The 26,883-nt window shown below is 42.1% G+C and overlaps 1 protein-coding gene across 3 annotated transcripts in view; it reads right to left on the bottom strand.

The window, feature by feature from the left end:
- Positions 1 to 26,883, bottom strand: part of ccdc171 (coiled-coil domain containing 171) — a 298,637-nt gene that overhangs the window by 180,600 nt on the left and 91,154 nt on the right. For all 3 annotated transcript variants that reach the window (XM_072517495.1, XM_072517496.1, XM_072517494.1), the window contains exons 12-14: positions 13,854 to 13,943; positions 11,522 to 11,722; positions 932 to 1,099 (exon numbers count right to left, since the gene is read on the bottom strand). In XM_072517495.1, coding sequence (XP_072373596.1) covers positions 932 to 1,099; positions 11,522 to 11,722; positions 13,854 to 13,943 — 459 coding nt within the window. The remainder of the gene's footprint in view (positions 1 to 931; positions 1,100 to 11,521; positions 11,723 to 13,853; positions 13,944 to 26,883) is intronic.

The raw sequence follows: 26,883 nt of genomic DNA, 5'->3' as shown, positions 1-26,883 counted from the left end.
CACCTTTAAATATTGATTGTGGTTAATTGCTAGAACTCTCTTTCTGTTGAGCCACATGCACTGAAAGTAGAATTGAAACCGCTCAAACTCACTAAACATAGGACCATCCCACTAGAGAAAAGTGTCAGTCCACGTTTGGGTTAAATTTAGGACCTGGAGATGAAAGGCCAACACTATAAGCCCTTGTACCATCCAGAAGGTAATGTGAACCCATTAATGTATGTAACTAGGCAGCAGCGTACTCCATGCTGTGTGCTGTACTCAGTACCAGCCTCCCAGACTAGTCTGTAGCACCAGCTCCAATTAATTATGCAAATCCTCTGGATCACACACAGACCCCTACACTCCTCCTTGCGTTACCTTATTCTTCAGGCATGATTGTAAATGACGGCAGCTTGTAGGTTGCAAGGCAAGCATCAAATACATGGCAGGGAAATACAAATATTACTTACGGTCTATATTCTCAAATTGCCCAGAGTGGAGGACAGCATGGACGTATATTTACACAAATAACTTTGCAGGTGTATTATGAGTGAAATTTTGCTTTATTGCTGAAAATGAATAAACACTTTAAAGTCTCTTCTCGGTAAAACTTAGATGAATTTATTTTCTTCTAATTAGGTCCCTATGGCTAATTCTCAGTAGTGGAATTAGTAAATCTGGGGAAAAGTATATAACAACATTCAGATTTGTTTGTGAGACCAATGGTGTCTGGAGAATTCACTCAGACTTCAGTTGCATTTGCATGCCCTCAGATATGGCATCAAACTGCGTCTGAGACATATTATAATTAATGTTTCTGAATTATTAAATAAGAATTTTCTTTTGAAATAAGTTGACTGTCAAGTATTTCTTTTTTTTTTTTTAAATTGTGCTGTGATGCGGACAAATGTCATTGGATTTGGCTAAATAATATCCTCAAGAAAGTTACCTTTTCCTTGGCCCTGCTGAGGTCTGAAGTGAGGATGTCAATGTTCTCTTGCAGAATGGTGCACAGTTCTGGCCAGGAGAATTTCGCCAGCATGCCACTTGGCTGCTTCATGACTACACATCCTGCGATTAGGCGCTGATACAAACTGTGAAGGAAGGTCAGTTTTTCCTGAGAGAGAAATATCAGTGCATTAGAATATGGTTCAAAAATGCTGCCAGCAGAAAATAAACCATGTATATTATAAGAATGTCAAAGTATTGAACTTTTTTTCCAATAAACATTTGGTGTTATCACTACAGCATACAGAGAACGGCAGGGATATGTGACCTGACATGGAGACAAACCAGTCATCAGCAATTCTGTTTGCATAATGCAAGTGCACAACAATTTATATTTCCATCAGCTTTCCCTATAATTTACTATTACTCAGGCAGAGTTGTTGCTTGATACCACAGCAACATTTCAGTTACCCTGCCCAGAGCAAGTAATCACACTAATCATCGGGGCACTTTCATTGGAAACAATCAGCAAACAGTACTTGGACAGAAACTTAAATACAGATGGTAAATTTTCCTGCAAACTGCTGCTAAAGATATCCAGGGTTAAACTGCAACATCTATTAGCTGATGTTATAAATCTTCAAGTTCAATATAACCATTAACTTTACTGCCATCTAATTTAAAACTACAAAGGGTCATAATAGTAAGATTGAAAACTTCTGTATTGAATTCATTGACATCAAATTCTGTCCAATCTTGAAGTTTGGCAACATTTAGCATCAGTAACATTTGACCGGCACATGGTGATACCAAGAACAAATGTTAAAAACCGCAAACCAAATAAAATATACACGACGCTAAAAAGGAATTAAAGACGGAACGTCTTAGTAAAAAGAAATGGCTGTCAAGGTATGCATAGTTTGTGCTCAGAAGGTATTTAAATTGTTCAAACTCAACTCGCAACCTGTGTCCGAATCGTCTAAATCCCAATAAACACACAAACTTTTTACGTGAAATGACAGTGTGACTCGAACTACTTTACAACATGCTTTGCCCCAGATTTTGTTCTGGGTTTATTGCATTATCTTGGAATCCCTGTGTAAAAACAAATTAAGTTAAGATATGAAAGAGCATTAGTTTAGTCCATGAACTTGAGTTTCACTAAAGTTTAGACCTGACAAGAACATTAAGAAAATGTAACACTTATTTGCAAATTGGAGTTTGCCTGCTCTACAGATTGCTAGCAGAAACACCATTTTAACTAAACAGTTTGACATTCCCTTTCTCCACAAATTTCCATCGAAAAACAAATCAAGTGAAATCACGTGAATGAATACACGATGATAAAAGCAAATTACCGCGGATGCTGGAATCTTAAACAAAAACAGAAAATATTGGACAATCTCTTGGCTCATCGTAGCCAAAGTCAATAAACAGTTGCCGGTCAGGTGAACTCCATAATATATTTTGGTGTTTTCTAAACTCTTGCCCATAACAATAGCCCTACCAAGCCATCTTTGTGGGTAGCATAAACTGATATTGGGTACCTCTAGAATAAACATTGTTGAACTGGAATTTGTGTCTGTGGTTTGTTCTCCTCATTATTAAAGACGCCGAGATAAACCTTGAAGTAAACTGGTCGAAGGTATCGGAGGTTTTACAGATACGACACTCTCTCCTCCACCTTCACCCCATTTTTATTTTGATCAATTTGTTTTCATTTCTTCTATGCATGTGTTTTTCCCACACCATTGTCTCTCCTTCTCCAACCTACCCCACTTGAGCCATCGGTTCCCTGTTCCTAGTCATCCTTTCACACATTGCTTACATTTATTATGCCACAAATACATTCTGATCTCCTAATGTGCCACTATCGGCAATCTGTTTAGCCTTGATCGCCACCATTTATATTCCCTTTGTCTTTCTGTCCGTGACATCTTATCTCCACCTATCGAACCCCATTGCTCCACGCACTGCAACCCTCCCCACGCACCACATTCCCCCCTCCCCCACTACAGTATAAATCAGACCAGCTTTGACAAAGGGTCATCCAGACTCGAAACGTTAGCTCCCTTTTCTCTCCATCGGTCAGACCTGCTGAGATTGTGGAGTAATTTCTGTTTTTATCTCTCAAATCTCCCAGACTGGATGGGACAGGAGCTGCAAAGACGCAGGCTTTCTAAAGTTATAGTCCAGATAACCAGGGAATTGGATCATAAATAATGTCTAAGAAGTCGGAGGTTTTTTTTTTTCTTTATTCGTTCATGGGATGTGGACGTCGCTGGCTGGGCCAGCATTTATTGCAATCCCCGAGGGCATTTAAGTCAGCCACATTGTGGGTCTGGAGTCACCAGCTAAGGATGACAGATTTCCGTCCCTAAAAAAGTACATTAGTGAACGAGATGGGCTTTGACAACAATCAACAATGGTTTCATGTCCAAATTCCAGATTTGTATTGAATTTTAATTCCACCATTTGCCATGGTGGGATTTGAACCCAGGTCCACAAACCATTACCCAGGGTCCCTGGTTTACTAGTCCAGTGACATACCACTGCGCCTCCCCTGGTTAAGAGAACAAGAGACCAAGGTATTGTTCAGAAGAATTCAAGCTAGAGCAAACAAAGTGTTCTGGAGTTAAAGAAATAATTGCAGTACCCAGACTTAAAGTGGGACAGCAGGCTTCAGACCTAGATGAAACATTTGATGTAATTTTAATACTCTCTGAGAATCAAAAGTTAAAGCAATTGTGAGCAGTTCGCACAGCAGTCCAAGACAAAGAGGTTGGTGTGCAATTCTGGACTGGATTCACTGTTAAAAGTGGAGTGGAAACTTTGTTTGAAAGTGAAATTGGAATGCAAACAGTCAAGAGAGAAGAATTTAAAGCATGTTTCTGGGAGTGGTTGGAAACTCTCAGGTGGAGAAAACCACAGACACCAGACATCAATCTGGGTTCAGAGTGGAGAGTGTATTTGACCACAGTCATGCAGTGTGCTTAAAAGGGACTTTGTGCTAATGAGACCGTTGTAACTGAAGATGTACTTTGTAACCCATGTTAATCTTAAAATCTGTGTATTTGTTAAGCGAAAGGGAAGTAAAGGAGCATAGTATTAAAATCCAATTTTTCATGTTTAATAAATGTTTTTTCTTGTTAAAACGAATTAATGGTCATGTGACTCTGTTCCTCCACGTTTTGTTTAAAAAAAATAAAAGTTACAGTCTTTCGAGCTAGGGTTCCATTCTGAGATCTACCCGTCCAGCTATATCAGCAACTGGGATTATAACAATTCTGTTTGGACTCTCAATCAAAATGTCATGACCCATCTTTTCTCTTTAAAGACACTAACAGACCATTTATGCATTTGTTATGGTGGCAGTTTGAATGAAAGGTCATCAACCTCTCTGTTTCGCTCTTTACAAACACTGCCAGACCTGCTGAGTGTTCCCAATGTTTTGCTTTGATTTTAGATTTTCAGCATCTGCAGCATTTTGCTTTTGTCACCTATTTCCAGCATTCTGTGTCCTTATTTCAGATTTCCAGCTTGTTGCTTTTATTTTACACACCAATGATGGCGCATCTTCGTTCAACCCCATTTTGGAATTCATCACTTCCATTCCAAAAGTCGGACTCTCATTCCATAATGAAAAGGACTTTTTCTTCTCAAAAAAAGAAAACTTATTTTCATCTTTCCATCAAGTCATCGGGTGCAAAGTTCACCCATGAACTAACAAGTTCTAGTTTGAGTAAATACAACCGGAATTACATTCTGCATTTCTACCAAGAGAATTACCGCTCAGTGTTCAAAAGCACACAAAGGCTCTCAAAAATAACCTCTGCATTTCGAACTATCTTTATTAAAAGAAATGTTAAAATGTACATCAATAATTAAATGTCTGAGTCACTAAATAAAATGCAGCATCAAGGGTAATCTAACATCATCTTACAAATGTACGTCATCTCAATTTCAGGTAGATAAACCCCTCACTAACATCGAGTTATGTTTGTTTATGGAATGAGTGGAGTATCACATTAATTTTTGGCATTGCATTTCATTTCCTAGTACTCCATACATGACTTTAATTAGCCAATTCTTTGAAATATTGAGCTGGACAATTAAATATGATACATCTTCCAGAAAAATAATCATTTAAATCTCAGTGGCTCCACTGTTCACAAATGGCAATATTCATTAAGCAAGCACCGTCTTTTTTTCCTTGCAACGGCAGGACTATATCTGCCAAGTAAAATGATTTGTTCTGAAGACATTAACCTCTGGCTACAATATTTTTACACAATTGTTGATCCAAATTAATATTCAGTTGAGTTCATTGTGGAGGGGTGGTGAGGACAACATTATAGTGCTTGGTTGTTGGGCCAAAAGTGCTACAGTACTGCTGATGGCCTAGATTACAATAAACAGGGAGTCTCAGTTAACCAAATCATGTACCATTATGGGGTCAAATGTTGCCTCATCCCAAAAAGCCTCGCTTGCAAACATTGCCCAAACTTTCATTTACCTATAACCATTCAAAGATAGCAATAACTGACTCTTAAAAGTAGGCCCGCATAAATAGCTAATTGGTGGAATTAAAAAAGATATATGCATATACATACAGGAAGAAATAGTCTCTAAGATCCGACATTTAGTATAAATCAATAAAAATATTTTACACGCAAGTACAGTATTTGCACAGCTGCCTCAGAAAGGCCCTCAGCTCAACGTGAAGATGAATGTGTCATATTTTTATGCACCTTTTTGCGGACAAGGAAAAAGTGACTTAAAAATTGGCATTAGCAGAAAAGTATTTCCAGATTTCAAAGCTAAATATGCCTTTGAATTTTTTTTTCTAATCTTTCAGGTTTCTACAAGTTCCAGCTCACTCAGGACAGCAGTCCAAACCATCAATGATGTGGAGATGCCGGCGTTGGACCGGGGGGGGACGACGACACAGTAAGAGGTTTTACATCAGGTTAAAATCCAACAGGTTTGTTTCGAATCGCTAGCTTTCGGAGATTTTTCAGCATCTTGCCAAGCATAAAAGAGGCTAGTGGACCATAAAAATAATAGGAATGAATGACCAGCCTGTTCCCCTCTACGGTCTGACCACCCTCATATTCTCCAGGACCTATCACATGGAGTCCAGTTGGCATTTTTAAAATGAAGTTTGCAAAGACGTGGATCGTTCCATGTCATAGGGCCAGCACGGTAGCATAATGGATAGCACAGGGGAGAACGTGCAGACTCCGCACAGACAGTGCCCCAGTGGGGAATCGAACCTGGGACCCTGGCGCTGTGAACCGCAGTGCTAGCCACTTGTGCTACCGTGCTGCCCAGTGTGTGCGTGGGTTTCCTCCGGGTGCTCCGGTTTCCTCCCACAGTCCAAAGATGTGCAGGTTAGGTGGATTGGCCGTGATAAATTGCCCTTAGTGTCCAAAATTGCCCTTAGTGTTGGGTGGGGTTACTGGATAGGATGGATGTGTGCGAATTAAGTGGGGTGCTCTTTCCAAGAGCCTTTGCAGACTCGATGGGCCGAATGGCCTCCTTCTGCACTGTAAATTCTATGATTCTATGTTCCATGGAAAAACATTGGAAGGAGAATCCAGAGCAAGATGATAAAACATTTGAAAAGGGAGAACTTAAAAAATGGTATAGGGGAAGGCAGAGGAACAGAACCGAGTGGATAGCTCTTTAAAAAAGGGACAATGGATATGCCATGACTAGCAAGGGTGCAGAGGAAATACCAGAATGTTGCCTGGGCAGGAGTTTTTCTGAGAGCAGAGAAAGCCAAGGGAAGACATGATTGAGGTGCACAAAGTTAAATGGGACAGAGATAGGGTAAAAAGGAAGAAAAGGAAGGACCCCTGAGTAGCGGGGACAATGATTCAAGATCAAGGAGATTTGAGGAAAACATTTTTCACCCAGAGGGTGATGGCGATCTGAATCTCACAACCTGATAGGGTGGTAGGGGCAGGAAGGGTGGTAGGGGCAGGAAGGGTGGTAGGGGCAGGAAGGGTGGTAGGGGCAGGAATCCGCACAACATTTAAGAAGCAGACATGATAGGCAAAAGGTCTCGTTCTGTGCTGTAAATCTCTAGGACTTTAAAGTTGAAGAAATGTCTAAAGTCCTCCTTGTGTACTGAACGATTCAATGGTATTTTAACTTGAAGACTCGTTGGATTGCAATAGTCTCCGATTCAGGAGTAGGTAATTCAAACCCTGAAATCTGCTCTGCCATTCCATGAGACTATGGCTGATCTTCTACTTTAATGTCATCTTTCTGCACTATCTCCGTAACCTTGATACTTATAATATCCAGAAATCTATCAATTTCGGTCTTGACTATCGGAGCTTCCACAGCCCAGAGGTAGAGAATTCCAAAGGTTCAACACATCTAACTGTGTGGAGTTTGTATGTTCTCCCAGTATCTGTGTGGGTTTCCAGTTTCCTCCTACACGCCAAAGACGTGCAGATTAGGTGGATTGTCCATGTTAAATTGTCCCTTAGCGTCCGAAGGTTAGGTGGAATTACTGGGATGGGGCAGAGGAGTGGGTCTAGGTAGGGTGCTCTTTCGGAGGGTTGGTGCAAACTCGATGGGTCAAATGGCCTCCTTGTGCACTGTAATAATAATAATAATCGCTTATTGTCACAAGTAGGCTTCCATGAAGTTACTGTGAAAAGCCCCTAGTCGCTACATTCCGGCACCTGTTCGGGGAGGCTGGTACGGGAATTGAACCTGCGCTGCTGGCATTGTTCGACATCACAAGTCAGCTGTGTAGCCCATTGTGCTAAACCGGTCCCTGATAGAGATTCTATGATGATTCTATGATAAAGAAATTTCTCAGTCCCGAATGACCTACCTCTTATTGAGGTGGTATGGAGTCTTGTAAGAATTTTGGACACTTCAATGAAATCACGTCTCATTCTTCTAACACTAGAGAATACAGGCCCAGTCTTCTCAATATCTCCTCATCGGGCAATGCTGTCAGCCCAGGAATCAATCTGGTGAACCATCACTGCACTTGCTCTACACCAATTATATCTTTCCTTGTGCAAGGAGGCTAAAACTACACAATATTCCAAGTGCGGCCTCAACAAGGCTCTATACAATTATAGTAGGACTTCCTTACCCTGTACCCAAATCCTTTTGCACTAAAGGCTAACATACCATTTGCCTCCTTATTACTTGTTGAGCCAGCATGTTCACCATCAGTGATTTATGAACAAGGACTCCCAGGTCCCTTTGGACCTCAACACGTCCCACTCTCTCACCATTAAAAAACAAACTCTTTATTTTTGTTAATCTGAATCCCAATTTGCAATTTGTCCTTTTCAAAGAATGGCGATATAAAAAAAAAAATCAAATATGTTGTTGCCTTAATACGGGGTGCGGAAAGATTTAAAAATGGCTTTGAATTTATAATTCCCATGAAGACTGAATAGAAACCAAGTATGATGCCTATTTCATCTAATCAAAATATCTTTCCCTTTCTAGTGTCATGCAGCATGAAAGATTTAATATGCTGTGTTACAATCTCAGCTGGTGCTACAGTTGGACAGAAAGATTCCAGAATGGAACCCTAGCTCAAAAGACCATAACTTTTACATTTTTCATAAATTCATGAACATTCTCCGACTCCTCCACGACGAAATGTCGGTGACAGTCGTCACCTACGGAAATAAGACCAAATCCTTCCAGGTAAAGACTGGAGTCGAGCAGGGATGTGTCATCGCCCCCACCCTTTTCTCTATCTTCATCACCACCATCCTTTACCTTGTCAAGGGCAAGTTTCCCAGTGGAGTGAACATAGTCTACAGGTGGATGCGTCTACCAAAACTTCTTAACCTCAACTGGTTGAAATCCAAGAAAGCGATGCTGACATCACTCATAGAACTTCACTTGTTAAAACTAATTAATGGCCCTGTGACTCTGTTCCTCTATGTTTTATGAAAAAAAGTTTTAAGTTATGGGCAGGATTCTCCATTGGCCAATGCCAGAATTGGGAAAAGCGGTTGGGCAGAGGGGGGTTTGAGGTCGGGGTGACCCCCCACAGGACTGGGACAGTGCCAAGCTGGTATGGATGCCAGCACATGGTGCAAGGTGGGGGTCAGAGTTATGGATGTGCGGGACTGGGGTTGGTGCCAAGGGCAAAGTGCTGAACGCTCACGCTGGCCGCCCTGAGGAGGTTGTGCAGTTTTGTTACGGCACTGCAAGCCAGTCTGGATGGTGTTGCTCATCGCGCTCACTGCCTTTGCTACCTGCGCCTAGGTACGGCGAAGAGTGGCGACTGGCAGCTCCTTCCTGAATCGGGGTACAGGATGGCCCACCTCTCCTCCATGGCGTCCATGAGGGTCTTGAGCTTGGCATCCATAAATCTCGGGCTGCTCTCCTTGCTGTCATATTGTTGGCTGGGATGGAGTGTGTGGGGCATGCAGTGCGTACACGTGGCTACAGCGAATCAGCCTCCAGAGTGCCAATCGCAAATCCGACAAATCCGGCACCATTGCTCATTGGAACAGATCTTGTCCCATGTGGCACTCGAGGAGACCTCCATGGTCGCTGGATCGGTCCAGGTGCGGCGTTCAACTTTGTTCCCTACGTGACAACAGTGACTATAAAAGTACTGAAGTGACCCAAAGCGTTTTACAGCCATTGGGTGGTCATGGAAAATGTTATATAAATACAAGTCTTTCTTTCTTTTAGAATTTCAAAAAAATAGCCTTTTTCTATTTCATATTTCTTCATAGAATTTAAATTCCACCGGCGGTCGGTGTGATCTAAACTCACGCAACATTGAGCAGTAACCTGGACCTCCAGATTATAAAACCACTCCCCCACCATCTCCCCACGTTACCCAATCACACAGCTTTTCAGTTCTATGTGCACCCAAATCTTCCATGTAAAACTCAGCATTCATTGTCCTCAAAAACAGGGCAGACTCTAAATGGTGACAATGTTCATAGATATTATATCTCACAATATTAAACACAGATTTTTAATTGCACTTTACACCCACAAAGCCCTAAATAAAGTTTGTGTAGCCATACTTCATTCCAAATTTATGCTTTTTCAAACTCAGTCCTGTATGATTTCTTTGGTGGCTGAACCATAACTGTGTGGTAATGTTACTAAAGGTGCCATTTTCCATTAATACTACTTGACATTGCACTTGCCACTGAGTAACGTGCCTGAACAAACGGAGTTCCCCAGCTTGCTGGAAAAAATATTGTTTGCAACTAGTGCTTAAAACATTAATGATTACTTTAAATGCTTGAGGAATATGTTGAATACATCATCTCTTAGTCTTGACAAAAAAGTGTAAAGCACAGGAGTATTTAATGGCAAAAATTTACAGGATAACATCAAGGGCAAAGAATGAAACAGAAGTTTCTTAAACATCATTTGAACTCATGCGAGTGAAATGACTTGTGTAACTAATATTTAGTGAACTTAATCAGGGCAATATTATTCTTGTTTTTTATGACCGGTCTGGTGGGGCATTCATGATAATATCAACAATAAAATACTAATGGCTGCAACATAATGATTACAGGTTTATCAAGTGATAGTTAACAGTACATTATGACAGGTTGCTCACCTCCGGACTCCCCAAAGCCTGTCCACAATCTACAAGTATAAGCCAGGGGTGTGATGAAACACTCTCCTCTTGCCTGGACGAGTCCAGCTCCCATAAGACTCAAGAAGCTCGACACCATCCAGGCCAAAGCAGTCCACTTGATTGACACCCCATCGGGTGTTACGGTGACACGGGGCTGATTTAGCACACAGGGCTGGTTTAGCACAGTGGGCTAAATAGCTGGCTTGCAATGCAGAACAATGCCAGCAGCGTGGGTTCAATTCCCGTACCAGCCTCCCCGAACAGGCGCCAGAATGTGGCGACTAAGGGCTTTTCACAGTAACTTCATTGCAGCCTACTTGTGACAATAAGCGATTATTATATTATTGTTATCCACAAACAATTCACTCCCTTCGCCACCAACGCACAGTGGCAGCCGTGTGTACCATCTACAAGATACACTGCAGGGATTTACTAAGGTTCATTCAGGAGCACCTTCCAAACCCACAATTGCTACCATTTAGAAGGACATGAGGAGCAGATGCATGGGAACACCACCGCCTGGGAGATCCCCTCCAAGCCACACACCATCCTGACTTTGAAATATATCACCGCTCCTTCACTGTCGCTGGATCCAAACCCTGGAGCTCCTTCCCTAACAGCACTGTGGGAGGCAGATCCCCAATACATTCTCAAGGCCAATTACGAATTGGCAATAAATACAGACTAATAATTAAAAAATAAAAATTGCTTGCAAACTAGCAGAAAATTTAAATTTTCACATTTCCAATCATGGATTTTAAATGTTTCATGATGATGAGTCCTCAGATCAGGCCTGTTATCTAGTAACAAAAATCTAATCATTATAGAGGTGAATGTGTAATATACTTGTCACAAATTCTAAATTAAGTTACAGTGAGCACTGAGAAATAATAAGATGGGCCACATACAATGGTGGTGCACATATCAAAGCAATTACAAATATTCAGTTTAAGAGATTATCTTGCAATCCATCACCTCTGTATCCTTTTGATGAGCTCGTGAAAGCTTTTGAATTTCATTTTTAGCTTCAGCAACAGAATTCTTCTCCCTCCCAAAGCCATGTTTCACGTTTTGTAGCTCCATGTTCATAGTGTCAATCAGCGCATCTTTTTCGGAACATTCACTGCGCCAATGGTTTAACTTCTTATTTGCAGCTGTCAGGTCTTCATGAACTTTCTGAAGAACAAAGGTTCACATTCATTCAAATCAGGTATCCAGTCTCCTGCTACCCTTATTATCAGAGTGAAAAATCTTCAGCACATTATCAAATCAATTCTTTATGTTGCAATCCAGCATTTAATCTCCTTTAGCATAAAGAAAACAAACCCCTCAAATTCAAACTTTAGGGGGAAGGGGACTGAGAGAAGTGCTGATAATTTCTTAATCCTGATGAAATTCTGAGACCACCTCAAGTGTGAATTTAGGCGACAACCTAACACAAGGCTCCTCAATTACCAGTACCTGTAGCACATTAATTCTTCTGGAAGAAACCAAAGCCATTTTCCGTAACAGTAACGTCACAAGAATGCTTTACTAAATGCAGGGTGCGTAAGATAACACAAAAAAAAGACATGCCCCATGGTAAAGCTGCAGGAAGGTGAAATCCCAAGCCTCTTTTAATGAAACTTGGAAATGAGATGCTCACCATGAAAAAAGATCGATGAAAAATCATGTGGCTGCAATATGCTTTCTGATATATCTGGCAAGCATCCAAGCAATGCTGAATGCTTTAAATAATCCACAATATTTTGAGTTTTGCATGATAAAAAAGATTTTTAGCCTAAAATTTAATTATAGAAATTATGCAAGTCAGTCACGTGTCCACAAGGGGGGGGGTGGTTAGCCCAATAGTCGATAATTAATCACTATTAATGGCCAACTCATCAAAGAGAAGCCTACTGGATTTGAACACAGTAAGAAGTCTTACAACACCAGGTTAAAGTCCAACAGGTTTGTTTTGAATCACTAGCTTTCGGAGCACAGTTCCTTCCTCAGGTGAATGAAGAGGTCGGTTCCAGAAACATATAGATAGACAAAGTCAAAGATGCAATACGACCTGTTGACTTAATTACCTGCAAAGACTTGCATTCAAAGTATCGTATTGCATCTTTGACTTTGTCTATATATAGGATTCTGGATCCCACCTCTTCATTCACCTGAGGAAGGAGCAGTGCTCCGAAAGCTAGTGATTCAAAACAAACCTGTTGGACTTTAACCTGGTGTTGTAAGACATCTTACTGTGCTCACCCCAGTCCAATGCTAGCAGCTTCACATAATTGGATTTGAAGGAAGAGACTGGTTGTCGGTGGTAATCTGAATCACACGCTAGTCATCTAGCCAACTGAGCTAACCAGCCCGCTTCCGTTTCTTTACTACAACTCTTTGCTTTTTGTTCCGTGACATCTTAGTCTTTTAAAACACTCCTGCCCTCTATCCTAGCCCTTCTTTCATCCTCTTCCACTGCATAAAACATTTCTACCTTTCTTCAATTTTGACTTGAAACATTAACTCTCTCCACAGATACTGCCAGACCTGGGTATTTCCAGCACTTTCTGTTTTTATTAGCAATTTGATAAAGTATTTGTTGAAGCCTTTGGTATAATTCATCCAAAGACAGAGAATTCCTTATTGGGCTTGGATCAAAATTTTTAAGATTAATAGCGTGAAATGTACCAGTTGAAGCTCAATCTTGTCTGTGTCCTTATGAAATCTCTTGGTACTCAGCACCTTAATTGCGAGTCTATCGAGGATACATCCATAGATATCATCAGAGACCGCAGTGCTGGCTGTACTCCGATACACATTGAACTTGTGCAAACAGAAAGCCAAAAGTTTCCATTGCAACTGAAGGGAAATAAATTACACAAATCATAAAATCCCTACAGTGCAGAAGGAGGCCATTCAGCCCGTTGAGTCTGCACCAGCCCTCCGCAAGAGCGCCCCAGACAGGCCCAATCCTCTGCCCTGTCCCAATTACCCCACCTAACCTTTGTACACCAAGGGGCAATATGGCATGGTCAATCCACTTAACTTGTGCATCTTTGGACTGTATTTGCTGCATATTTATCACGTACAAACCCACCCCCATGCAAAATGAGAGGAGGCATAATTGCTTAAGTTTAATACTAATAATTTGCAAATATTTTGCAAAACAAAACATTGTTGAGAACAAAAATATGATATAGAAACTATACTTTCTAAATGAAGACAGTAGGCCAGACACAGAGGGTCAGACTCAAAGATTATATGTAAAACATTTTATGTTAAATAACAAAACAACTATCTAACAAATCAATTCAAATCTTACCTCATGATTTTCATTTTGTGACCAGATTAACTCTTTGTAAGCTTCGCATTGTTCATTGATCTTCTCATACAAATCCCTCACTTTGTTGAGCTGAAACAAACAAAAATAATGGGCTAGTTTTACAGCAAGTTCACCATTTTCTAAACGCACATCTAATTGCAGTAAGATAGGGCCTTGCAAAATTGATACTTTATTTTCCTGCGAGAAGATCATTGGGTACTCTCACAAAGTTCTCGTGTTTCTGACAATAAGGGGCAAAAAGTTCATGGGTTTTCATACTCTCACTTCCATAGTTATTAAACCTGACAGAAAAAAGAACCTTGTCAAAACAATTCAGCTTTCCGACAAGTAAGATTTCTCCTTAAGTTTCCGAATTGGTCTTGTCATGAAATCATCCCTGAAGATGGATTACCGTTATGAAGATATTAACTTTGGAACTAGGGTTGTTCACATTTCTGCTAGCAGCTGGATTGAAATGAAAAATGAAATGAAAATCGCTTGTCACAAGTAGGCTTCAATGAAGTTACTGTGAAAAGCCCCTAGTCGCCACATTCCGGCGCCTGTTCGCGGAGGCTGTTACAGGAATTGAACCGTGCTGCTGGCCTGCCTTGGTCTGCTTTCAAAGTCAGCAATTTAGCCGTGTTTAGATTTGAGCAGTATAAAGCCATTATTGTTTTATATCTTGCTTTCACTGAATCCCCCTACTTTAAACCAGTTCCATTGTTCAATTCACACTTCGATTGAATTGCTGAGCTTACATTTCTCACTCAAAGTGCTGCCCCACATGAAGAAACTATTCGGAAAATAAACCTCGGCTTCTCCCCTCCTTTTGTACAAACAATACGTGAGTTTATACAGAGAGTGGAATCAAACTGATGTGGCAGCAAATCTGATGTTTGCACTTTTGCGCCTCCAAATTGGTCCCAGTACAGTCCTGGTCCCTGCAGTGGTTTCCTTCAGGCCAAAACTGATTCAGATCTCATTTATAATACAAAGCTATGCTCAAAAAAAAGCTTGGTACTTCTCCAGTTTTGCCTCCTGCTAGTCAAATTGCCTCACGTATCATACAGCTCAGTATCACAAGGTGGGGGGAAAAAAAACCTAAACACATGGCTCGCGGCTTCCCAAATATTTCAAATCACATTGCTCGATCTGTGTGCCAATCAAAGCAACTCTACCAATTATTGCCAAAGTGCTCCTGAAACTAGTGCTCTTTAAAACTAAACAAATAGATCCCATTTTTTTTTTTTTTTTTTTTTTAAAGAAGCTTGCAATTACATCTCCATATACAACCATTTCCAGAGAAAGTAATGCCAAAAGTAATATTACAACCTCCGTTGCTAACTTTTTCAACTTTTTGTAATCACATCACATGCGCTTCCCTTTCGTACAAAAACAAGGGGCTGGATTTTTCCCTCGGAGACAGGAATTGGGAGATGGTGTAAATTCCAGGTCACCTGCCTCTGCCGCCAGCCTCCTGGGAAGCAGGATTTTCCAGGGATCTGGGCTTTCATGACCGTAGAGATGGGTCTGCCACCCAATTAGTGGCGAGGCGGCAGAAATGGAGGCAGGACACTGGGAAAGTACACCACCTTCTGCCCCAAATTCACAACCACAGCTGTGGCTGCCTATTATAAATTGTGCTTCCAGGGAAAATGTTCATGGTACAAATTTCCCACTTTTGGAGGCCTGGAACTCAGGACAGGCAAGTCTGATAGGAACCACTCTGCCATGTTCAACGCCCATTTCAAACTGCATTTTCTTAAGGGTTTACAGGCGACCCTGTCCCTACCTCCAGACAGCAGCAGATCTCTGTCCACCTCACTAAAGGTCGTCCAACGTACCAGGGACGCACGCTGAACGAGCCTACAGAGATACAAATTGTCATGTTTAACAGAAACTGACCGATTCAGAGGCCCACTCCCTGCCGTTTTTCCAAGGACAGGGAAAAAGGTGGAAATGAGACAGGATTTCCAGCTGTGTACTCAGTGGCCATCTTTCTGCCGTCCCACTTCCATTCCACACGGATATCGGGGGGAATCCTCGGTCAAGGTATTTGCCAATAAAATCCATTCTGATATTGGTCACTGTAAACACTATTAGTTCTAGTGTCTGTTATCGAATTCCCACATTTTGATTGCTCGAGTGCTTTTTCACTTACCCTTACTTTGCCTCCCACCCACACCATGACCCCCACAAGACTTTTTAGGTTGGTCTTATTTGGAAAATGGAATAAAACCACTTAATTTTCGGTTCATCAAATTCCATTACATGATGTTTTAACAATTTGAAAATGGTAATGTCATATAATCAAATGCAATTGCTGAAGTGGAGAAATCTCTTGCGAAAAAAACACCAGTGAATATTAATTGGATTGGAAGGATGCAAGTGAATGAGAGAAAGTAAATTCGCCATAGTCCCAGATGACTATAGGCTCTTTACTCCTTTGAGGGGGAGAGCTGACTAGTGGTGATTTAACCTGAGGATCACCACTCCTCAGGTGAGGGGCAAGGTTGAGAAGTAGGGGCCTTCATGAATAACCTCAGCTTGTACGGGAATTGAACCCAGTGCTGCTGGCGTCTCTCTCTATCACAAGCCAGCTGTCCAGCCAACTGAGCTAAATCTGGTCACCTTTTCCTGAAATGACCTGATGCAAGGAAGTTAAAACGTATGACAGCTCAAAAATAAAAAGTGTGCATATAAAGTTATCCAGCTAAGCAAAGTTTAGCAAGCAGATTTGAAAAGTAACATTCATCAGAGAGCCTTAAGCAAAAACGTAATTGTTATTTATTTTTGAATTTGCTGGAATTAGGACTTGAGGCAAATAACCTCCCTCATTACTTTAGAAAGCAATGTTTCATCACTGTGAGGATCAGTCAGTCAGTCGGTCCAGTTAAAACGCATTAAGATTCAAGGTCCTAAGTTCTGGTACTTTTTGCCCAGATAATGCACTTGTACATCTTTAATTAACTAAATAACACCTGACCAGTTTTCTGCATGCAGGTATCTTGGACAGCTAACAAGCACGTTTAAAACGAAAACTATGCGTCTAAAAGTAAACTGAATTGAAAGTAAGGTTATCAGGCTGTTCTGGTAGCTTTTCTGAACAACAGAATTTCTTTTCAAGTCTGAAAGCCGTTGGGCAGTGTACCGTTCGCAACGCTGACCAACTGCTTAAGACCAGAGGGCTCCTCTTCTCCCTGCCCAAGGCTGCTGCTTAATCATGCACCACAAAGACTTTTATTTCTCTTGCCTACCACCCTGCTGCTTTCATTAGTTCAATAATCATTTAGCACATTCCAATGGGAAAGCTACTGTGATGGTAGCCAATTAGGAAACAGGATTATGTTAAATTCCCAAACACTTCAAAAATTCAGGGTGCTTGTTCTATTGGTGAAGAAGAATTAGAACTATATTGTTGTGTTCATGTATACATAAGTGTTGAGGATGCCACATCGGTCAATGCTGCACTATAGTCTGTGCACTCAACTGACCAGGTATTATTCTGCTGCAAAGAAAAGTGCGCTTGATGTTAGCTCCAGAAAGTGTCTAAAAATGTGATTCATTCAAACTTCTAAGAACCACAAGACAAAACAATGCTGTTCTGAGATTTGCTTGACCTATTAGAGTGATATCAAAAATTCTTTTTCTGAATGAACGGAACAGTACAACACCCAATTTTGACAAATGCAAGAATCTTGGAGTTACTTCAAAGTCAGTTGCTGCATTAAAAAAAGTGATTAAAAATGTTTAAATATTGTGTTGAAAGATGCACTCCTAGCAGCATAGAAATATAAGAAAAGGAGCAGGAGTCAGCCACTTTCAGCTGGGTTGGATCACTTTCTCAATCTGTTTATCAATAGCAGGACTGACTTCCAACAGGTTTCCCACCACAAGGATGCGGGAAGCCAACTTAAATATTCAAATGGCCCATTAATGGCCATTTTGCAAGGCTGTGGGTCGTCCACCCCACCTGGTGGGAAGGCCCAACTGAATGCAGACAGCCTTGCAATGGCAGCGAGGGTTGGGCTTCATAGAATTTACAGTGCAATAGGAGGCATTCGGCCCATTGAGTCTGCACCGGCCCTTGGAAAGAGCACCCTACCCAAGGCCACACCCCCACCCTTCCCGTAACCCCACCCAACCTTTTTTTTAACACTAAGGGCAATTTAGCATTGCCAATCCACCTAAGCTGCACATCTTTGGACTGTGGGAGGAAACCGACGCAGACACGGGGAGAACGTGCAGACTCCGCACAGAGTGACCCAAGCCGGGAATCAAACCTGGGACCCTGGAGCTGTGAAGCAACTGTGCTAACCACTGTGCTACCGTGCTGGCCGTGTTGTCCATATACTTAGTGTGCTGCTCACCTCAGTTTTTCCCTCCTGTCGTTATTCATTCATTTAGTAGCAGCAACTAGGCTAATATTGTATGGTTCATGGTGCAAACACAGCCGTCCAAGCTGAATAGTTCAAGGGAGAAGGTGCTGTGTAACCTTATGCCAGATATGTTCCCACCCAATTCATAACCATGGGTGTTCTCACCCATCCATTTTGACATACCCTGTTGTGGGTGTTGCTGGTTAGGCCAGCATATATTGCCCGTCCCTAATAGCCCTTGAGAAGGTGGTGAGCTGCCTTCTTGAACTGCTGCAGTCCTCATGTGGTGTAGGCACACCCACAGTACTGTTAGCGATCATGCTCCAATTACTGCCTTTCCAAGAAAGCCATTTCCCTATTAAGGACCACAGTACCACTGTTTAGAGTTTAGATTTACAAATTCTCGGACAAATTTACTAAAACATCAATCAATACCATCAATCAAATGGTAGTATTAATGAGAAATTCCAGGGTCAGTAGTAGAAATATAGCTAATTAATCAAATGCGGGTATTAATACCCACTAATGAAAATATACATAGATAGCCAACCAAATAAGACGCACACTCCCAAGTTAAAGTGGTGTTGTTTCCCCAAGACAATACTCCTAAGACATATTTCAACAGATTTACTTTGAACAATGACCCTGGACTAATTTAAAGTATGCCAAGTGTCTCATTAATACGAAATACCGCCTACTCTTCACACCTACTTACTAATGCCACCCACAGAACATCACACTTAAATGAGCTATTCACAATGTCGGTCAGACTAACAATATTTGTTAATCACTCACAAATTTGAATACTTATAAAACAGAAATTGTTTGATACATTTATTTGCTTTGTATCGAAGATAAAATGCAATCCAAGTTTCCTTTTCCTGGGTCAGTTGCATGCACGTACTTACTTTTGATCACTGGCAAAAACTCCAAGTTTGCCTGATTCCTACTGGTGTCAAAGAATAGTTGGATTATTGTATATTACCCAGTCGAGAATGAGAGAGATCAGGGAAAAATTATTCCATGCTTTTTAAAAAAGCGTCAAGTCTTGTATAGCCAATGCATACCTCCACCATGGACTCTTTAGGTAAATGCAATATATGGTGTGGTCCTATGTCCTACAGATCAGACGGCCTTGGTTTCAATTTACAGTCTGTTTTATGTTAGATAATTGCACTTAGATCAGCCGATGGGGGTATTCCTCACTAAAGTACCAAAAACAATAACGTTCCAAGAAAATACAACTACCGGAGGAAATCTAAGCCAAAAGGTTTTTACATGGTTTAAAATGAAAATTTACAGGATTTAGTAAATGTGTTAAATGGCTAGGAGGATTTTTCACCAGGGAAAGCACCTAAAATATTTAACTCAAACATCAGTTATGTGGACTTCCAGACTTTGAATTGGAGACTCTGGATAGGCTGGAGGAAGTGAAATTCCCTTGGACAGTTGGATTACACCCCAGCGAGATAAAACCATATGTGAAACTGACACATTTGATGAACAATGGGCAAAGTCCCATAAACTGAAACCAGGCGGACGTTATTCCTATATTCATGGATAATTACAAGTCTATTTGACCGATCTAAAAAAAAAAAAGTTCGGAAACTAATGGAAACGGTTACGATCCCAGCCGATGTTACTACTTGACGGTAAGGTCCCGGAGTAGAACCCAACGTGACAGATCCTAACATTTATTTTATGTTTAGAGACATGGATGAAAGTCACAGGACTTCTGATGGACTTTTAACAGAAGAATAAAATGTTTTTCAAACAAAATTAACTGCAAAACGCTACTCCTTCACCCTAGCTATATCTTTCGATATATTCAGCCTTGTAACACGAGTTACAACATCTAGTTTAATGTTCTAAGTACAGTCCGCGTGCATCACGAGGTGAAATGTGGTCAGATACACCACACTCTGACACCCAAAACAACTTCTGGGATTTCTCATCAAATTCCCTCCAGATGCTTGTTACACTGAGATCCAACTGGTCTCTCTAGAATTATGGCTTTCAAGAGAATTTCCAAACTCCACTCTTGAAGAACACACTTTTAAACCTTCTTCCACACAAGGCTCTCTCTCAGATGCCTTCACCAAGGCTCCACATTCAGGGTTTCAAACTCTCCTTTCAGTACTCCTCTGCCCTGGATCACCACATGCATTCAAGCTTACACACATTCTCTCATACCAACAGAACACCACTGCTTCACAGGCGGTATTCAGCGGTCATCATCCTGAGGGTTACTTTAGCTGTCTGCTGGATTATGCTCCTTACTTAACATCCAGCCTGTATTGGCAGTCTGTGGGAGCTGTTTTCTTCTTGGTTACCTGGTTCCAATTGAATTCAAATGCTCAGCCTTTCAGTGTGGGCCTCAGGTTTTAAAGCCTGTAATTGCTAAAACCTCAATTACAATGCAGGCAAAGTATAAAGTGAAACTAAGCTGAAGTCTACCTTGAAACTAAACTAGGCTTGTTGGCACCTTAGCTTAATATGAAGCTAACTGATGTCTTACCCCTTTCTTTTTTCTCCCTTTCTTATCAGACAATTACATAAACACAAATTAAGCTCAAACGTATACCTTATTTATAATACTCACAAACAAGTATAAATTGTTTAAACTATCTCTATTTCCTAACAAAACAATAATCAAAAACAGAAGTGGAAGAGTGCCTATATGAAAATAATCTGATAAATGATGGCCAAAGGTAGACTTTTTTGACCAACTGCAGATATTTTATCTTGAACAAGTGACATAACAAAGTGATGAGAGAAAATCATTTGATCTACTGTGTCTGCATCCAGGGAATTGGATTGCTATCTAAAAAAGAATGTGCAAGGTTAAGGTGCAAGGCAGGTGAGTGAGACTGGGTAGAATGCTCTTCACGGAGCCAGTACAGACTTGATGGGCTGAATGACCTCCTTCTGCACTGTAAAGATTCCATAACTACCATCAAGCCATGGCATCCACCGTAGTACAATGAAGGGTTCAGGAATGCATGCCAGGAGCATCAACGGGCATATCCAAAAATTGAGGTGTCAACCTGGCAAAGCTATAATACAGGACTACTTGCATGTCAGCAGCAAGTAATAAACGGAGCTCAGCAATTCCACAACCACCTGCTCAGGTCTGCAGTCCTGCCATATCTAGTTGTGGATGGTGGTGGACAATTCAACAACAAATATCAGGAGGAGGAGGCTCCACAAATATCCCCACCCTCAATGATAGGGGAGCCCAGCACATCTGTGCAAAAGATAAGGCTGAAGCATTTGCAACAATCTTCAGCCCGAACTGCTGAGAGAATGATCCAACTCAGTCTCCTCCCGAGGCATCCAGAATTACAGACGCCCATCTTCATCCAATTCAATTTACTACGTGTGATATCAAGGAATGACTGCAGAGATTAGCCCGGTGGCTTAGTGGTTAGCCTCGCTGCCTCACGGCACCGTGGTCCCAGGTTCGATCCCAGCCCTGGGTCACTGTCCATGTGCAGTTGGCACATTCTGCTCGTGTTTGCGTGGATTTTGCCCCCACAACCCAAAGATGTGCAGGATGGGTGAATTGGCCACACTAAATTGCCCCTTAATTGGAAAAAATGAATTGGGTACTCTGAATTTTTTTTTTTTTTAAAAAAGAAAGGACTGCAGGCACTGGATTCTGCAAGGACTGTGGGCCCTAGCAATATTTCAGCAATAGTCCTGAAGACTTGTGCTCCAGAACTTACTGCTTCCCTAGCCAAGCTATTCCAGTACAGCTACAACACTGGCATCTATCCGACAACGTGGAAAGTTACCCAGGTACTACCTATACACAAAAATCACAGCAAATGTGAAGAGGTAGTCTGAAGAGGTAGAATTCCGAAAGGACTACAGAAGATACAACATGGATGCCGCCTGATATAAAATGGGCTCTGTCAATGTTCTTGACCCTATGTTATCAGTGTCTGCTACTGAAGTAAGTAAAGCTTTGTGCAAAACAAGTGACACACAAGCTGCATCCGGAGAGACAATTAGCCGTTAGCAAACTTGCCCAATGTCGGTATTGTTAGCTACTTAGCTAACGGACCGGAGAAAGGGGCCCCAAATTAAGGAACTAGCAAGGAATGGGGAAGGACTTATTCAACGTGGCTATATGTAACCGTTATCTATGTAATGAATTTATCGGCTAATGCAAACTACAAATTCGAGGCTATAGGAGCTAACTTGTAGCCATTTATGGCATTGAAGATGCAAGTTATGGATTTGTGACGCAAACAGAATTGATTGGGTATATGTAAATGCAAATGCAAACTAATTCCGCTTCCCTTCTGTATATTAACTCAGTGCAACCTCAATTCAGGCGAGAAAGGGTGCTGCAGTCCATGGGGGTCAAAGGCCTTTCTCCCAGAATTCTGAAAATGAATAAATCGCTTCTTTGCTCACTCAAAGGTCTATTCGTGAATATTTTCACCTACAAATGCAACCCTGTCAATTTCCACCCCATCAATATACTCTCCATCATCAGCAAAGCGATGAATGTGTCGTTGACAGTGCGATCAAGCAACACTTACTCAGCAAAAACTCTCACCGGCGCTCAGCTTAGGGTCTGCCAGAGCCACTCAACTCCAGACTTCATTGCAGCCTTGATCCAAACATGGAAAAACAAAGCTGAATTCCAGAGATGAGGAGACAGTCACTGCCTTGACATCATGGTACAATTTGACTAAGTGCAGCATCAAGGAGCCCTAGAAAATTGGAATCAATGGGTATCAGGAGAATACACTCCGCTGGTTGGAGTCATACTTTGCAAAAAGGAAGATGGTTGCGGTTGTTGGAGGTCAATCATCTCAGTCCCAGGACATCGCTACTGGCGTTCCTTAGGATAATGACCTTGGCCCATCCATCTGCAGCTGCTTCATCAATGATCTTCCCTCCATCATAAGGTCAGTGGAGATGTTCATGGATGACTGCACCATGTTCCAAGGGTTCTGCATCAAGCACAATTCTTCAGATACTGAACCAGTCCGTGCCTATATACATCCAGATTTGACTGATATGTGGAGCAAATATTACTTGCCACATAAGTGCCAGGCAATGACCATCTTCCCTTAGTATTCAATGGCATTACCATCATCGAATCTCCCATCATCAAAATAATGGGGTCACCACGGACCAGAAATGGAACTGGGCCAGTTTTTTATTACTGTGGCTACAAGGCCAGATCAGAGGCTTGGAATTATGTGGAGACGACCTCACCTGTTGACTCCCTAAAGTTTGTCCACCATCTATAAGACACAGGTCAGTAGTGTGATGTCTGAATAAGCACAGCTTCAACAACACTGAAGAAGCAGATTATCATCAAGGACAAAAGCAGCCTGTTTGATTGGCATCCCTTCGACAAACATTCACTCCCTCCACCACTGACTCATAGTGGTAGCAGTGTGCATTATCTGTAAGATGCACTGCTGCAACTCACCAAGGCTTCTTCAACAGCACCTTCCAAACCAATGATCTTGATCAGTTAGAAAGCCTACTTGTGACGCCAATAAAGATTATAAATACAAGGGCAACAGACACATGGGAACACCACCACATGGAAGTTCTGTCTGTGTGGAGTCTGCACGTTCTCCCCATGTCTACGTGGGTTTCCTCCGGGTGCTCCGGTTTCCTCACAGTCCAAAGATGTGCAGGTTAGGTGGATTAGCCATGATAAATTGCCCCGTAGCGTCTAGGGATGTGTGGGTTAGGTTATGGGGTAACATGGATAGGGGGAAGAGGGCAAGAGTAGAGTGCTCATTCGAAGGGTCGGTGCAGACTCGACAGGCTGAATGGCCTCCTTCTGCACTGTAGGGATTCTATGAAACCACATACCATTCTGACTAGGAACTATATCACCTTTTCCTCACTGTCACTGGGTCAATATTCTGGAACTCTTTCCCTAACAGCACCCTTCAGATGTACCTACACCACATGGGCAGCAACAGTTCAAAAAGGCAGCTCACCACACCTTCTTAAAGGCAACTAGGAATGGGCAATAAATGCTGGCCCAGCCAGCAACGCCACACCCCACGAACGAATGAAAAAAAAAAAAAGGAGATTTTAAACTTTCACTGACCAATACCCTAGAGATCCATAACTAAGTTACCCCCAGAGGGAGTTTCAGGTTAAATCATTTCAAACTCCCTCAGAGAAAAAAAATCTGTTTTTATTTCCGAAACAAGTGTAAATTAATGAAGCTTCCACTCCAGTAAGAAATTCAAGGAACAGAGTCCCAATTAATAATCTCTCGGAGTTGCAAGTTTCCCACTCGAGCTGGTTGGAATATTGGTGACTAGAAACGTTCACGGAATACTGTTGCTGACTGGAAAGGGATCAGGAATAGTTGCACGGGCGCACTGCGGCTACTGGCCCACGGCGGCCTCTGGCCCACGGGCGCCCTGCGGCCACTGGCCCACGTGGAAATGCTTCTGATGTCTTTCCAGTCAGTCAGCAGCAGGATGGGCAATTACCTGGATTCTGAAACAATTTAAAATCAGAAACTGAAAGTGGACTGACACTTCACGCCTCAGACTCATTCTGCGCTGTGTTTGAAAAGGCACCAAGGACCTATGAAAGGGAAATGGCTGCATTTAAACCCCTCACACAGACTACCAAATAACTGGTCTCAATCCATAACAAATCAGGCCATGAAAATACACAAAATAAATAGGTTATTAAAACTTTTTGAATGCTATTTTTTCCACAGCATTTTAAGACTTTGTGGAGGGAGTTCCTACAGAATTTGGGTAGTTCAATTGGTAAATAATGGGACTCTTAATCCCAGGGTCATTGTTTGAATTCTGTTTGAAGTAATGATTTTTTTCTTAAATATTTTATTGAAAATACTTCTTTTGATTGATTTTTTTTTTAAACCAACAATTTGTTACAATTAATTCCCCCCAGTTTCAGAGTTCATTGTCCTAGGCCCAACCATCTTCAGCTGCTTCATCAATGACCTTCCTTCCATCACAAGGTCAGACATGGGGATGTTGGCTGATGATTGCACAATGTTCAGCACCATTCATGACTCCTAAGATAACGGAGAAGTCCACTACCATCTAGAAGGACAAGAACAAAGAAAAGTACAGCACAGGAACAGGCCCTTCAGCCCTCCAAGCCTGCTCCGACCATGCTGCCTGACTAAACTAAAATCTTCTGCACTTCCGGGGTCTGTATCCTTCTATTCCCATCCTATTCATGTATTTGTCAAGGTGCCCCTTAAACATCACTGTCGTCCCTGCTTCCACCACCTCCTCCGGCAGCGAGTTCCAGGCACCCACTACCCTTGGTGTAAAAAACGTCCCTCGTACATCTCCTCTAAACCTTGCACCTTAAACCTATGCCCCCTAGTAATTGACCCCTCTACCCTGGGGAAAAGCCTCTGACTATCCACTCTGTCTATGCCCCTCATAATTTTGTAGACCTCTATCAGGTCGCCCCTCAACCTCCGTCGTTCCAGTGAGAACAAACCGAGTTTATTCAACCGCTCCTCATAGCTAATGCCCTCCATACCAGGCAACATCCTGGTAAATCTCTTCTGCACCCTCTCTAAAGCCTCCACATCCTTCTGATTGTGTGGCGACCAGAATTGAACACTATACTCCAAGTGTGGCCTAACTAAGGTTCTATACAGCTGCAACATGACTTGCCAATTTTTATACTCAATGCCCCGGCCAATGAAGGCAAGCGTGCCGTATGCCTTCTTGACAACCTTCTCCATGTGTGTTGACCCTTTCAGTGACCTGTGGACCTGTACTCCTAGATCTCTTTGACTTTCAATACTCTTGAGGGTTCTACCATTCACTGTATATTCCCTACCTGCATTAGACCTTCCAAAATGCATTACCTCACATTTGTCCGGATTAAACTCCATCTGCCATCTCTCCGCCCAAGTCTCCAAACGGTCTAAATCCTGCTGTATCCTCCGACAGTCCTCATCGCTATCCGCAATTCCACCAACCTTTGTGTCGTCCGCAAACTTAATCAGACCAGCAAGAACAGCAGATACCTGGGAAATGCAACACCTGATGTTTCCCCTCCAAGTCACTCCCCCCCCCCCCCCCCCAAACTTGGATGCAGGCAGCACGGTAGCACTGGTTAGCACTGTTGCTTCAGAGCACCAGGGGCTCGGGTTTGATTCCCCGCTTGAGTCACTGTCTGTGCGGAGTCTGCTCGTTCTCCCAGTGTTTGCGGGATTTCCTCCGGGTGATCCGGCTTTTTCCCCCACAAGTCTCGAAATACATGCTCGTTAGGTGAATTGGACATTCTGACTTCTCCCTCTGTGTACTCCCTCGAACAGACGCCGGAATTTGACGACGAGGGGATTTTCACAGTAACTTCATTGCAGTGTTAATGTAATCCTACTTGTGACACTAATAAAGATTATAATAAATATATCACCGTTCCTTCACTGTTGCTGCAGCAAAATCTTGGAACTCCGCCCATAACAGCACTGTGGGTGTACCTACACCCCGGGGACTGCAGCAGTTCACGAAGGCAACTCACCACCACCTTCCAAAGGGAAACTAGGGATGGGCAATATAGATGCTGGCCTAACCAGCGACACCAACATCCCATAAATGAAATTTTTTTTAAATTTAAAAATGCCCAAATGCAGCAAGACCTGGACA

This window comes from Scyliorhinus torazame, chromosome 9, assembly GCF_047496885.1.
Source record: "Scyliorhinus torazame isolate Kashiwa2021f chromosome 9, sScyTor2.1, whole genome shotgun sequence".
NCBI lineage: Eukaryota > Metazoa > Chordata > Chondrichthyes > Carcharhiniformes > Scyliorhinidae > Scyliorhinus > Scyliorhinus torazame.
Note: the sequence above shows the minus strand (reverse complement) of the source record. Positions and strands in the feature narration are given on the sequence as shown.